The 16,928-nt window shown below is 36.3% G+C and overlaps 1 protein-coding gene across 1 annotated transcript in view; it reads left to right on the plus strand.

The window, feature by feature from the left end:
* The window catches only part of LOC150097850 (tyrosine-protein phosphatase 10D-like), a 501,687-nt gene that overhangs the window by 52,269 nt on the left and 432,490 nt on the right, over positions 1–16,928 (plus strand). Inside the window, exon 4 of the mRNA XM_090406609.1 lies at positions 4,733–4,985. Coding sequence (XP_090262735.1) covers positions 4,733–4,985 — 253 coding nt within the window. The remainder of the gene's footprint in view (positions 1–4,732; positions 4,986–16,928) is intronic.

Raw genomic sequence — 16,928 nt, forward strand, 5'->3', positions numbered from 1 at the left:
AATAGCACATTCGCTTTCCTCCATCTAATCCTGTGTGAAGGAGTGTCCAAAGCGTGGTCTGCCAATCCCGACTTGCCATAGTAATAGTAGCAAATGTATCTTTCATGTTCTTCCAGGCGGATGTTCACTGATCTTCCTGTTTGCCCATAATAGGCCAAGTCACAGTCACATGGAACTTCATACACTCCTGGGTGTGCTAAAGGGTGAAGTTTATCCTTTGGGGAGCGGATCAGAGTTGCCAGCTTGACATGAGGTTTGAAGGTGGTGCGAAGGCCATGTTTCAACAATACTTTGGCTATCTTTTCCGATGTACCTCTGATATAGGGAATAGAAATGGTCATGTTGTATTCTTGTGTATTAGGGAAGGGCAGAGTAATGGGCCTATGTAGTATTTTATCTATTTTGTAGGGATTGCAGCTGTTGGCTAAGAACGTATGGCGCAGGTACTGGAGTTCCGTGGTCAGAGCTGTATCGTTAGAACAAATGGCTCTGGCTCTGTGTATAAGTGTTTTTAAAATGCCGTACTGTTGGACTGGATGATGATGTGATTGTTTATGTAGGTATCTTCCTGTGTGTGTAGGCTTTCTGTAAATAGAAAAAGATAGTGATCCATCTGAAAGGCAGGTGACTAATGTGTCAAGAAATGGTAAACAGTTATTTGATTCTTTTTCTACTGTGAAGTGAATTTTGGGGTGTTGGCTGTTTAGGTAGGTGACAAAAGCATCCAAATAAAAGAACTGCTTTTTTTTTTTTTTTTTTTTTTTGTTGTTGTTGTTAGAGGGTGCCAAAAATAGGACTTTAGATCTTTTGTCTTTTGCAGTTATATTGTTTCACTCACTCACTGTCGTGTTTACATGTGTGTTGTGCTCTGATGATGCTGAGTTGAAAATCAGCAAAATATTAGCGTTAATAAAACATCTTTGTTGATAAAAGTGTTTGTAGTGTTGTTAATACCGTGAAAAATAAGTCATGAGTCCTCCATCTTCTATCCACTAAACCCTAGATTACATGCCATCAGTATGTCTTCATAGCTAATGTTCAATAGTCCTGAGATTATTTTTGTTATCTGCCTTTGTATCTTCTCTCGAGTTACTTCATCCCCCTTCAAATATCAGTGACTAAATATGAGTAAAATAGTCTGGATGTGTTCTAATCAGGGCTTTACACAGTGAAACCACAATTTTTCTTGAAGAGTTAAAGGTTGTAGCTGTTTGGGAAACCTTCACGAGGAAGACTGTTGACAGAGGTAGAGGGAATAGGAGAAGTAAATTGACTGTGATTTCATTTGTATCAACATGGGATGTAATCAGTGGAGCAGTGACCTTGTGTCTGTGGGAAAGACACAGAGCTGAAGGAGTGCATCTTTGAGATAGAGGTTGAAAAGTGTGTGTGTGTGTGTGTGTGTTGGAGGGAGGATCATTTGTGAGGCAAATTGCTATCCTCTGAACAGCATCGAGAATTTTTAGGGAGTTTTTAAGTGCAAAACTCCAAACGTGTGAACAGTATTCTAAGGATTGGGGATTTCTATAGGGTTAGTAGGTTGGGTGAGTGAGTGAAGTATTAGACTGCATACCCAAAGTCAGAAGGATAAACCAATCGGGAATAAAGTGATTGAGTAGAGATATAAAGCAAGAGCTGAAAAAAAAGAATATATAAATATTAAAACCATGGTGGAGGGAATATAAAGAAAAAGTGATCAGCATATTCATGAGCAATACAAAGTGTTAGCAAGAAGGGTGACTAGTATGTTAAGAAAGGCCAGATCTGATTATGAGAGAAAATTAGTTAGGCAGCCCAAAGTAAATCTGAAAGAGTTTTTTCATTGTGTAGCAAGTAAGAGGAAAAATTACTATGGGACCATGACTAAACGATGCTGATTGTAGGAAGGTGACAGAAGCAAAATAAATAGTTGAATTGCTCAGTAATCATTTTGCAAAAGTGTATTATCCAAGTTAAGATTTTGCAGTTGCTGATTTGGCAGAGATGCATATCAAAATTGAGGTAGACGAACAGCAGGTGTTTAGCATATTGAAAAGTATAATATGAATGTAGCAGTGGGACTGGATGGCATGTCAGCCCATGTACTATGTGAATGTGCAAGAGAATTGGCATTACGTCCGATGAAGTTGTTCAGTCTAAGTCTCAGCTCTGGCAGGATTCCAGGGGAGTGGAAAGAGAGCAAGATAGTTCCATTGCATAAAGGTGTCCCCAAGACAGATTTAGCAAACTACAGACCAATTAATATATCAGGCGTGGTTGTTAAAGTATTGGAAAAATTGGTTCAAGGGTAAAATCCAACAGTGGGTGGATAGGGATGCAATGTTCTATAGTGAGGCAGCATGACTTTGTAAAGATCAGGTCCTTTCTTAATAATTTATTCACATTTTTTAATAAAGTGACACTGAAATTGGATAAAGGAAATAGCTGCTCCATAATACTACCTGGACTTTGCAAAGGCATTTGACAGAATACCACATGGTAAACAAACTATTACAAAATTTGGAGCAAATGGGAATGGATATGAAGCTAGTAGCATGGATGGGGAGGGGTTGAAATATACTAGAGAGTTATATGATGGAGTGAAATCTAGGAGAATGAAGGTGACTAGCATAGTACCTCAGGGTTCTGTACTAGGGCTACTATTCCTTAATTTGTATATCTATGACAAAGGGAATGATTTAAGGAGGTATATTCATTTGTTTGCTGATATGCAAAACTGTGAAGAGCAATAGTAGATAAAGGTGATGTAGATATCCTGCAGGATGATTTAAATAAATTGGCATTGTGGATAAAGGATAATGATTATCAATTTAATGTTGCAAAAAGTAAGGTTATGAACTTCGGGTTGCAAAGATTACTTGTGGTGTATATCACATAGATGGTAGTGAAGTGCAGGAAATTGATGAGGCTATTGACTTGGAGATAATGGTGGACAGAGAGTTGAAGTTCAGAGGTCACAATTCAAAAGTTGATAAAATAGCTTAAAGGATTACTTGGATGTTGAAAAACACATGCTAAAAAGTAAAGATGGGGAAGTTATCCCTCTTTATAAGGCTACACACACACACACACACACACACACACACACACACACACACACACACACACACACACACACACACACACACACACACACACACACACACACACACACACACACACACACACACACACACACACAATACGGCATCTTGACTTCCATGCACAGATTTGGTATTTGTATCAACAAGGATACAAATATTAGAGAGGATTCAAAGACAAGTGACTAAGTTGGTGACAGGTCTGTGGAATGCTCACTACAAGGAGGGGTTTAAGGTGTGCGGATTATAAAGTTTGGTTGATAGGCAGAGAAGAGAGGACATGATGGATACTTATATTAAAGGGGTTTATAAAATTGATGCAAAGAAAAATTTATGACAGTATATGACAAATAGAGAACTATGGGTCATCTGTGAAAATTATGTAAAAGTGTGGTTAGTGTGTGGAGAGTGGTGAATGACTGGAATGGATTTTCAGAATTAGTTGTGAGTTCTCTGACAGTGAATGAGTAAGGAGAGGTATGATAGCTTTCATGTGTAAAATATTTAGTTTGAGTCTCTCATGATGAGTCCCTGGACTTCATGGAGATACCATATAATAATAATAATATACATGTATCACAGTTGTGAAGATACTTCACATGCAAACTTTGTTTGCTTACACTTGGAAAAAATGATTAAACAAGAATATTATTTCTTGACAAGGATAAATTAAATTAGTTCATATGGTTAAGCTCCTCTCTATAGTTATTTATTGAGCTTCCAGTTTATTATTTATTGTTATATGGCTACTGTTTATTATTGGGTATTTATTAATATTTTACAAATATATGTTCCCCATCCTTATAATTTTTTTCTAATTATGCATCATAAATGCTCACTTGTAATTCACTCTACCCCAGCAACTTATTGGACACTTACATATAATACCATAACACACTTACACACTTACAATTATATGTAAGTGTCCAGCAACTTATTGGACACTTACATATAATACCATAACTATAAATTATTAGTAATTCATTTGACTATAATGGAATATTTCTATTGACATCTGTCCTTTCTCTCTCTTATATTTGCCAATCATTCTGTTGGTTCATATATTTACACATATTAGTAATTTAAGTATACCAATGAAATATAGGATTGTCCTTAATTATTGTTTTTTGATTTGATCTGAAACAAACACATCTCTTCCCCTTATGCAGATTTGGTTATGATCGAAGGATAAGCCATGAATTTTTGGTGCATCTGCTGATAAGCATACAGGATGGCCAAGAGAAAACATCTTGTCCTGCCATAAGGTTGTAGTCCACCTGAGAGGATTCTTCTCACCCCAGCATTAAAATGTTAAAACTTGTTTTAGATAAGTAGAGAAGATTTCCCATAAGAAATCCATCATTGTCTTTTCTTTACCTTAACTCTTAATTCATTTTTGCACACACACGGCTCTGAACAGTGCTAATTTGCACAAAATTAGATCATTAACTTTGCCTCTAAATATACAGCTACATAAAATTAAATATGATTTTGCATATATGCACAAAAAATATAGCATTACTGCACAAGTATTTTTCATTCATAATTATATGGGACCATTTAATTATGTTCTAAACAATAGCAGTTTAATCTCTTTAATTTTACTCCTTTTTTTTTTTTTTTTTTTTTTAACCATCCTCTTTTACATATAGCCCACTTCAGGAGTAGATATTGAACTTCATCTTCCACCTGAAGTAGCAGATCTTGGTGATGGAGAGTTGCGGCTTGATTATCATCCACCTGAAGGCTATCCTTTACCCAACATAACCTTCCATCCTTTAGATCCAGTTGATGGTATTCTTTTAATTTCTGATGTTATACCAGGCACAGAATATGCTTTCCAGTTATATTATTCAAATAGATCTCTGGATAATTTATTGACATGGACAACTGTTGTGATTTCAGGTGAGATATGAAGGGATTAAATTGTGGCAGCAATTTATGTCAGGCAGATGATATATTTTATAGAATTTTGTTTATCATTTGCATGTGTTCTTTAGCAGTTGAGTTTTTGTGTAATTATAAAATGTCATAGGTACTTTATTGAAATAACATAGGCCTCAAGTCCTTGAATACTGGTAATGTATAATAATAATAATAATAAGCACAATTTATGTCAATAAATAATCAGGCTCATGATTTTATGCCAAATATCTTATGTCTCAGATTAAGCACTATTTCTTATGCAGTCATGTCTGATTAGAACTCCACTTCTTGTCAATAGCAAGCCAGTATAACTCTGTTGATAGTTGCAGAAATGTCAACATCTTGTCATTGTTTTATTCATAATCTTAGTGTAATATCTGGTGATCTGGAGTGTGTATGTTGGGGGGGGGGACAATATGTAGGACCACTCCCTGTTAATCCATTAATTTAAGAATTCCACATTAATTTTCTTTTCAGTATAATATTCAATTTTATCTTGCTCAACACTAAATGGTAATAACTTCCTATTTCAAATCCTGTGTATACTCTAGTTTCCTGAAACAGTGTGAAGATATCACTATTAACAGTAACATAGTAAAGAAGACTTTTTCTTTTTTTTTTTTATGAATTCCCAACATGTGAATTTGTGTATATCTTTGTCATAGTATTGTGTTAGTAATGACTAGTCTATGTTGTTAACAGAAATCCAGCCAGTACTTATCATTATTATTAACTTTGATCTTTTCTTCATGTTTTCCAAAACATTTCTATATGGCTGGTAATTATTTTCTATTCTGCTGTTTACATTCTCCAACAGGGAGGAACTTTTTTCTTTGTGTAAGGTGCCTTTTCTAATGCCTTGACAAAGTCCTATACTTCTTCCTTAGTAGAACCTTCTTGGGGACCATAGGCACAAATAAGCTTCATTATCTAATTCCCCATTCTAATGTTTATGCATATTACTCTGTTTGATATTGCTGTCATTCAAGACAGTTATCCTTGTACTGAGTGATGAATACTATTGCTACTACTTTCCATGATCATTATTGCCTGAATATACATCCTGTATTTGTTATTTAAAAGGGTGTAATTTGTTTTGTTTTCATTTTACCAATACCAATTATGTAATACCAATGCAATACCAATTATGTTATTGTCTTTAGACCCCCATGGAGCCGAGACCCATTCATGGAAGGTCTATCTTTCACATGCACATAGCTCATCATATCATGCCTTAAATACTTGCACATTTTCTGCAATCTCCACACTTTCAGGCAATGCATTCCAATCATTCACCACTCTCCATGCAAAAAAATTTTCTAATGCCCTTACTCACACCTTCCATATACAACTTCTGGGTATTATCTTTTGTTCTCTGTTCCATTTCTTGCAATTTGACAAAAAACACTCTTCAACATTAATCTGATAAAAATCCCTTATCAATTTATATATCTTTATCACATCCCTCCTCCTCTTTACTAGACTCTGCACATTGCATTTTCTCAACCATTCTTCATGTTCAACATTCCAGAGACTAGAAACCACTTTAGACAGTCGCCTCTGGAAACATCATCATCATCATCATCATCAAATTCCTGCCATGTACCCTCAAGGGGTGTACAGGATATGACAGTACTACATGAAAAAATTACATCATTACTAACTTCCTATCTACAATTTTCCTCCAAATCAGTCTGTTACTTGTCAAGACTCCAACATTATCAGATCTTATATTTCTATCATCTAAGCACTTTGTACCGTATCAATCCACCTATATCTTGGTCTTCCTCTGGGTCGTTTTCCTGCCAACCTGGCAGAGAACACTTGTTTTGCTAATCTTTCCTCTCCCATTCTATTTAAGTGACCATACCATCTGAGATTAGCTCTGCTAACGCATTCCTGGATGCTGACAATGTCAAGTTCTTTTCTAATATCCTCATTTTTAATATGATATTGCCATTGATGCCATCTGTTCACGCCTCTAATCTTTCTCAGGACTCTCATATCTGCGGTCTCTAGTCTTTGGTCAAGTGTTTTACTTCTGACCCAGCTCTCAGATCCATAAGTTAAAATTGGTTTGAACACAGTCTTGTATACAGCTAATTTAGTGTTCCGACTAATTTCTTTCTTATTCCATATGAATTTATTCAATTGACTTCCCACGATACCAGCTTTGCTGATTCTGTTGTCTATTTCTATATTTAGTTTACCATCTTCAGTAAAAATTGTGCCTAAGTAGCTGAAATGGTTTACTTGTTCCACAGGTTCTCCATTCACAACACAGTTGACATTTTCAATGATTCTGCCTATTTTCATTGTCTTTGTCTTTTTATTGCTGACCTTCATACCATATCTATTACAACAGCAATTGAATTTAGTCAGAGAATCTTGCAGACTTGTAGCAGATTTATTTAGAAGTATAACATCATCCGCATAAAGCAAAGAGCTGACATTAACATCTCCAATTTTGATATCAGGTTTAATACCACATTCCTTCATAATGTGATCCATATAGATAATGAATAACATAGGGGATAATGTACATCCTTGTCTCACACCAGATTTAACATTAAACCATCTTCCTGTACTTCCTTCAATTCTAACTGCTGACTCACAACTCAAATAAAGACTAAGTATTGCTTGATATAATGCCCCATTGACACCATATAACTGCAGCGTATTGAATAGCTTCTCTCTTGGCACCTTATCATATGCCTTTTCCAAATCGACAAAACTTAAATACAGATCTTTGTTATATTCCCATGCTTTCTCAACTATTTGTCGTAAAGTGAAGATCTGATCCTGACAGCCTCTATTTGCCCTGAATCCAGCTTGTTCTTCACCAAGCTTTTCTTCCACCATTCTTCTCAACCGTTTCTCAAGTATACTTGCATAGATCTTACCAGGAACACTAAGTAGGGAAATACCTCTGTAATTCTCACATTCAGTGTTATTTCCCTTTTTATATATGGGTACTACGAGAGCTCTACTCCAATCATTGGGAATTCGTCCCTCCGTCCAGGCTTTCTGAACTATGCAGTGCAGCCACTGTAAGACTCTTATACCACTATACTTTAGCATTTCTGGTTGAATATCATCTACTCCTGCTGCCTTTCCACATTTCAAGCCTTTGATGGCTTTTTCTACTTCAAGTATGGATATGTATTCCTGACTGCATGCCTGGTCAGTGTTTTTTATCACTGTGTTGTCATCACTGCTTGTTTCATTTAGCAGTTTTTGAAAGTAATTACTCCATACTTCAAGGATATCTTTTTCTCCTGTTTTCATTTCACCTTTATCATCTCTAATTCCTTTTACAGCACTCTTTCCTCCATTCCTAAGCTTCTTCAACAACCTCCAGAATATTTTGCCACCTTCTTGATATTTATTTTCTATATTCTTGCCAAAGTCCTCCCATGACTTTTGTTTAGCTAGTTTTACACACTGTTTAGCTTTCTTACATTTGTCTCTGTATTCTGTAAGAGTAAAAGCTGACTTATTTGCCAGGAACTTTTGATATGCTTTCTTCTTTTCCTTCACTGCCTCTTTAACTTCCTGTGTCCACCAGGGAGTTCTGATTTTTTTATCCTTGCACACAACCTCACCACATGCCTCTCTGGCAGAATCAATCAATGTTTCCTTCAGAGTTTGCCACTGACTCTCCAAGGTTTGATTCCTGTTCTCAAACTCTTTCATTTTCTTTTCAATAATATTTCTGTATTTTAGTCTACAGTTCATATCTGAGAGCTGCTCAACTTTACCCTTTAAATTTTAGATCATTTTCTACCATCACCCCTAGATCTCTTATTTCCTCCACCTCATTCAACTTACCCTGCCTATTGTATATTCTGCATTCTATCTTTGTTATCCAAATTTTAAAATCTTATACTTTGCAACACTGAACTTGCATTCCCATACTCATTCATATCAGTCTATTCAAGTCCTTTTGTAAAGCCACAACATCTGCTTTACTCTTCATAGCTCTTCCCAATTTTGCATCATCTGCAAAAACTGAAACCCCATTCAAATCTTCCCCAATATCACTGATTTACAACAACGGTCCTAAAACAGACCCATTGGGCACACCACTAGTGACTTTCCTCTTCTAAGATATTGCACTCCCATACACAACTTGTCAATACTTATCAGATAGTAGTCTACAATCCATTGCACTAATCTGTTATTTACTTTGCAAAAGTTATTTATGCCACTGTGTATGCATCTCCCAGTATACCTGTCACCTTATTGTAATAAGTAAGTGGATTACAAAAACTTCTTCCTTTAGCAAATCCATGCTGTCTGTTAGTCAAAATGCCACTGTTGTAAACCCAATTCTGAATCTTGGTTCTCAATAAACCTCCCTAACACATCAACCACAACACCCGATACACAAGTTGGCCTATAATTTGAAGCTTGAGTCTTGTCACCTCCCATATGAAACAGTATAATCTTACTTTCCACTCCTTTGGAACTTGACTCAATGTAAGACTAATATTAAACAAGTATATCAAGGCATATCCCTCAAAACATGCAGTGATATATCAAGTGCCACAGCCTTATTACAATCAAATTTATTCAGTTCCCTATATACCACCTGTTCACTCATAATCATACTTTCCTCCTCAGACTCTCTTCCCTTTTCACTTCACTAAAACTTTGCATGAATTCATAATTTCATCTTCGTAAATTTGTTACATACCCCTGTGAACTGCTTATTTAATATCTGAACTGTATCCTCTGCAGTAGTTATCCTTTTACCAATTTCATCAACCAGTATCATCCTACTATTATCATTCTTTCTTCTGCTGGTTACATCAAAAGAACCCCCTGGGATTTTTTTTTTGCTTCATTAGTTAATTGCTGCCCTTACCAATCACGTTACCCTCCTTGTCTATTATTCTGTCTCCATATTACCGCCTTCTTCTGGACTGTATGCGTAATCTCTTCCTTCATTCATTTCACATTTCCTTATTTAACCTTTTGTCTCTTGGAATTCATTTATTATTATAATTACTCAGGCATCCATGGAGTCAAAAGACTCATCATAGAAGGTCTTTCCAAGGAAACACGAAGTCTACCGTACCACTCCTTGAACTCATTAACCGTTCTTGCTCTCACCACTCTATCAGGCAATGCATTCCACGGTTCAGCCACTCTCCATGCAAAGAAACCACTCCTTACCCTCTTACTTCCTCATAGCTTCCTTTCGTAACTTCCAGGGATGACCTATGTCAGCACTCCTTCCTGCTGTTCCACCAAGCAAAAGAACTCCCTAGTGTCAACTCTGTAACTTCCTCTCAACAGTTTAAAAGTCTCAATCATATCACCTGCCTACCAAACTCTGCAGTCCACATTCCCTCAGCTGATCATCATAACTACCATTGTATTGTAAATATTAAAAATTTTTATATTTAATTTATATTATCCTGTATATAGAGATGATCTCTGTTCAACAATTATTTTTTTATTTCCGAGTGTACCTATATATGCACAAGGATTCACTCCGATTGTTGCAATGACCTCCTTTTTTTACTATTTCTTTCAGAATCCAAAAATCACTGACTCAAGATCGAAATACAAAATAAACACATTTAATAAAACAAAAACAATATATATATATAGAACACATACACACTTCAAACAACTTTTACAAAACTATAATTAACTACAGAATTAATTGGATCTAAGGCCTTTTAAAATCAACTGACACTAGACTAAACACTTTGTTTTCACAATGACAAAATGTTCATCGCCAGTTTCTCTGTCTGTTAAGGCCCTTTTCTGAAGATATATGACTTTATTCTTCATTTTCATAGGATCCTTTCTCAATACTTATGTAGCACACATTAATTCTTCCTAACTCAATTCTGTCTCTTTTTAGTAGAAATAATTGTTAGATCCAGCGTCCATAATACAGATGAAACTTCCTAATCAGAGTTTTCTCAAACATTCCTTTAGAACGTAAATAGCAATTTCTTCTTTTATTCACTAATGCTTATTGACAGTCTTAACTCTTCCACTTTAAAAGAATTCACAGTTCTACGATTCCCTTTTCGGAACCTACTATAAATCTTCCAATTAGCGTTTCCTCGAATATTCCTTTTAAAATGCCTATAGCAATATTTCCCTTTTATTTATCAATACTTATTCCACTTTAAACTTCATAGTTCTACGATTCCTTTTTCGGAATATACTATTAATTTTCCTCCGATTGTCATAAAAAAACTAAATTTTCTCCCGAATCTAAATATCTGCCAGCCTGTGTTCTTATTTCTTGCCGAATGCTTTCTGTCAGCTGTCAATCACGCATCAAACTTCTCGGGGAGCATGTGCACTCTGTGAAAATGGCAAGCGAGAAAGTAAATACAATGGCTGACACGGTTTCTCCATTAGCGACAAGAGAATATTTTCAAAAAAACACAACTTAATATTTTAAACTACAATAAAAATCTTTTTAAAGTAATACAGCTATTCAAATCCGGTAAGTACAATAATTTTTTAACTGCTTTACATATCATTTTTGACAAAACAATTTCAATAATGAGCACATCGCAAGTGCTGACAATGCATGTTATGAAACTAAAACTAATAAACATTCTAACATAAACAATTCATAAAAATATTCAGAATTTTAAATTATGATTATTTTTACAGTATGCTCCTGAAACTATCTTTATTATCTGCTTTTGTACCCTTTCCACAGTTAATTTATCCGCTTCAAATCCTGGGGACCAAATTTGAGAACAATAGTCTAAGTGTAGTCTGATCAGGGTCTTATACAGTGGAAGTAACTCTTGTCTCTGCAGGTTAGTGTCCTTCTCAGTATTGCAGCAATCCTCTGGGTTACCTTCACCACTTTTCTTTTCTTTTCTTTCATGCTTACACGGTGATCAGAATATATTATGAAAATTATGGATACAAGTACCATGTTAGAGTAAAACTTTAGTTGCCATTTCGACCTTTACATTAAGATCATCTTCTGGAGTATACGTATATATACAAAGAAACAAGCTGCACTACAATCTACATGGCATGCTAAAGTTACTGATCAACCGTTAAAACTATTTGCCTGACCTCTGGTGCGGGGGAAAAAAAACCTCACTACGTGAAAGCTAGAGTCCTGTTGTTATTATTATTATCTATTAGGTTACAAAGTTAAATTAAGCTAGAGAGTAACATGTTCATATAGAAAATAATAAATAAACAGAAAATAAAATTACTTACATAAGTATACATATAAATTGCAACTGGATAGTGGCCAATAAAAAATGAAAATTGCTTAGAGTCCTGAAGTCAGGATTTGCTGGAAACTAAGTGGGCTGAATGTCTGCCATCCAAATTCTTGGGATATTTAAGCCCCCACCTTCAAGTTACCTTCACCAACTTTGCAATATGTTCCCTAAATTTAAGTTTTCTATCAATCATCATCCCCAGATATCTTGTCTCCCCTATTTCCTCCAGTACAGCTCCTCCAATCGAGCATGCAGCCTCCCACTGATGTATCCCATACTTCAAGATTACATTTTGCTGCATTAAACCAATATCCCCATTCATTTGCACTATTACTAATAACCCTTCCCAGCTTCACATCATCTGCAAACAACTGAATATCCCCCTGCAATCCATTGACAATGTCACTGATATAAAGGGTAAACAATACAGATCCTAGTACCAAGCCCCGTGGGACCCCACTTGTAACCTTCTGCCTCCTTGATATTGCCCCACCGCAATAGGTATCAGAGAATCCTATCAGACAGCCAATCCTGAATCCAGTTGACTAACCCGACATCTAAACCCATGTGCTGCAACTTAAATATCAGCTTATCATGTGGCATCCTGTCAAATGCCTTTGCAAAATCCAAAAAAATGGCAGTATATTTCCCTCATCAACTGCTCTTGTCACTTTATTATAAAAGGCAATTATATTACTAAAGCAAGAGCACCCCTTAACAAATCCATGTTGACACTCACAGATAACATTACCCTCATCTGTCCAACACTGTATGTGGATCTCACTAATTTCTCCAAGACATTAACAAGTATTGAAGGAAACACAAACTAGCCTATAGTTAGGCACACAGAGTCTGCTACTGCCCTTATGCAATGGCACTATCTTACCTTCCTTCCATTCCTTGGGTACCTTTCCCGTAGCCACACTTTCATTGAAAATCCAGTTCAACGGAGCTGTCAGTTCTTTAGGACATTCTCACAAAACCCATGGTGAAATACCATCCACTTCCCACAGCTTTACTGACATCCAGGATAGGATACTCAGTATTTGGAACATACTCTCCTCTTGCACCTCTAAACCTCGAACCTGCCCTATCCCTCTAGAATTAAAACCCACTTCTCCAGGATGAAATATTCCAATAAAGTGTTCATTGAACAACTCCACTATGTCCTTAGAGTGACTGATGCAGTCACTTGATTTCCATTTTTATCCCATAATGTCATTCTTCCATAATCATTTCTCCTCCTACTGGCCACATAACTAAAAAATTTCCTAGGATTTTCTTTGAATTTTAGGGCCAATCTCTTCTCATATTCCAGTTTCGCCTTCCTTACCATAGCAGTCACTCTTCTGGCCTGAGTCTTATATTCTTCATGCATCTGCTCTCCACTCCTCTCCTTACATCTCTTCCATCATAACCTCTTTCACCTAAAGTTCCTGTTTGGTATTGTTTGTCATCCACTTTACACCAAATTGTGTCCTCTTCTTCACTTGTGGAATACAACTTACTATTGCTGCTAACAAATATTCCTTCACAATTTCCCAAGCATTAATGATATTCCAGGCTTCCAATTCCCCCCCCCCCCTCCATGGAACCGCCCCAAGTCGATATCTAAGATTATTATAATCACCTGCCTTATAATTCTACATATGTTCCCTTTTCTTTGATACTCCTGCATGTCTATTCATCTTCCAAGTCAAAACCAACTGATGACTCTCTCCAACTGGGGAAAGAGATGTCATCTCAGTTATTATCAGCTCTTCTGATGCTATGACCAAATCCAAAACTCTTGAACCTCTTGTTCCCGCTATTACATGTTGCCTAAGACGTCTGTCCCAGAAGAATTCCAGAAATTCCATTCCCTTACTACTGCATGCATTTTTCTCTTCTCAACTTATACTGCTGCAGTTAAAATCCTCCATAACAATCATTCTTCTTGCACTTGCCAAGTTCAACTATCTAAACATCTCATGGTCTCTACCCTCTGTGTTCCCTGGCTTGTAGCAACATCCCACTAAATATCCTGTCTTGCTCTCCTCTACCTCACACCATATGCTTTCAAAACCATTAGTGTCTCTGCCTTCCAAAGCCTCCACTCTTAGAGGACATAAGTCATCACTTATCATAAGCAGTACTGCGCCACCGCATTTTCCCTTCCTATCCTTCCGAAAAATCTGTACCCTGCTACTTCTATTCCTGTTATTATATCATCTTTAATAATAATTCTCTAATAATAAAACTTAGACATTGCTTCTTCTAGACAGTTCTTGAATAATATCCAATCAGCATTTATCTTTTTCCCACTTAACTCTTCATTTCATGCTATAGCTCCATGTTGTTTTCTAAGCTTTCCATAATCACTCCCCTTGTTGTACCACATATACCCTTTCCTCACAGAAGTTCTCACATGGCTGGCAACCACCCGGGTAATCACCATGGTCACTCTCACCAATTAGAGAGTGAGAGAGAGAGAGAGAGATTCGGTACCTTACTTATAATGACATCCTCTGATGAGATGATCAAATCCAAACACTTGATACTCACATGTCCTCTGTTATATACTGCCCAAGGTATATGGATGCCATCTCATCATCAATCTATATTTATCATAATTAAAATCACTCATAATTATTATCTTTTTCCTGTTTTCTCGGCTAATTTGCACATACATTTCATTGTAGCTGCCCTCCACATTATCAGGTCTATGTACAACAACATCCAATTAAGTATTTTGTTCTGTCCACTTCTGTCTCATACTATACTGTCATAAAACCACTTCCACTATTTCCCCCTTGCATCTCTACCTAGTATGTAAAAAACTCCTTTTCTATCATCAACAGCACTTCATCTTCCTTTTTGCCTTTTCTTTCTTCATGAAAAACATTCAACTCCATCCCTGTTCTTGTCAGGATGCTTTATTTCTGATACTTCTAGCATTTGAATACAAACATAACAGTTTATTTCTGGGTCTATAACAAGTTCAGCTGATACTACGTCTTAGATGTGACCCTTCCTTATCTTTCCCTAGCCATTCATCTCTCTTATTACTCATTCCAGCCTCCTCTCCGGACCTAAATGCTCTGCCTCCCACCCATACTAAGTCATCCAGTTCCTTTCTTGTCTATTCACACGTAAACTTCCTTTTCCCGCATTGACATTTTCACATCATTTCCACCTGTCCACCTTGACTCTCCGTATGCATATTTGTCTTGCACGCCTGTTTTCTGTGATTGTCCTCACTCCTACTACTCACTTCTCCATTTATAAGCACTCTTTTACTCCCTCCTTCCCTACTCTTCTGCTCTTCCATATCACTTATTACTTACTCAAACTAATTCATGCTTTGTATGCTAGTAGTACCAATCTTGAATTTTGCTTGTTGATGCTGTGTTGGAGTTTGTCTCCATATCTTACTTTTCGCTGTTTACCTTTGCTCCCTGGGGGGGGGGGATTAAAAAAATTAAGGGCCTTGCTTAACTGGATGATATACAAGCTGTCATGAAATTCTTTCATTTTGTACAGTCATTTATTTTGGTTTAAACCAATAAGAGTACAGTTTGGTTGGCTAATTCCAAAATTTCTGCTGATCCTTCGTATAACATTCATTTAGTATCCAGGTAGATACTTACTGGATGCACTACGAGAAGGTGAGGATTGACATTAGATCATAAGCCCTAGTTGGTTCTCCACATTCCTTAAAGGACTATACATAAATCTCCCATTTATATAGCTTTGACTGCTAAAGCAAGCCTATGTTTTACCCCATGTGACAAAGTTTAAACTTCTCTGGTGTAAAGTGGTCATACTAAAATGGATGATACTTTTGGGGCCTTTCAAATGCTCTGTCAGTGTCATATACTTTATGATCTTCCCTTCGTATATTATCATAAAACTATGCATTTATTTTATTCAGTTCTGTTTAAGCATGTAGCACAACACTGCCAATTGTTTTCTCTTGTGCAACCAACTGGTTTTTAATGGTATTCACCATTAAATACAGTTGTAGCTCATCATCATCATCAAATTCCTGCCATGTACCCTCAAGGGGTGTACAGGATATGATAGTACTACATGAAAAAAATTACATCATTATTAATTTCCTATCTACAATTTTCCTCCAAATCAGTCTGTTACTTGTCAACACTCCAACATTATCAGATCTTATATTTCTATCGTCTAAAGCACTTTGTACCGTATCAATCCACCTATATCTTGGTCTTCCTCTCAGTCGTTTTCCTGACAAGCTGGCAGAGAACATTTGTTTTGCTAATCTTTCCTCGCCCATTCTGTTTAAGTGACCATACCACCTGAGATTAGCTCTGCTAACGCATTCCTGGATGCTGACAATGTCAAGTTCTTTCCTAATATCCTCGTTTTTAATATGATACTGGTATTGATGCCATCTGTTCATGCCTATAATCTTTCTCAGGACTCTCATATCTGAAGTCTCTAGTCTTTGGTCAAGTGTTTTACTTCTGACCCAGCTCTCAGATCCATAAGTTAAAACTGGTTTGAACACTGTCTTGTATACAGCTAATTTAGTGTTCCGACTAATTTCTCTCTTATTCCATATGAATTTATTCAATTGACTTCCCACCATACCAGCTTTGCTGATTCTGTTGTCTATTTCTATATTTAATTTACCATCTTCAGTAAAAATCATACCTAAATAGCTGAAATATTTTTTACT

The sequence above is a fragment of the Typopeltis vanoorti genome, chromosome 16 (assembly GCF_054136105.1).
Source record: "Typopeltis vanoorti isolate ZY-2024b chromosome 16, IOZ_Tvanoo_1.0, whole genome shotgun sequence".
Taxonomy (NCBI): Eukaryota; Metazoa; Arthropoda; class Arachnida; order Uropygi; family Thelyphonidae; genus Typopeltis; species Typopeltis vanoorti.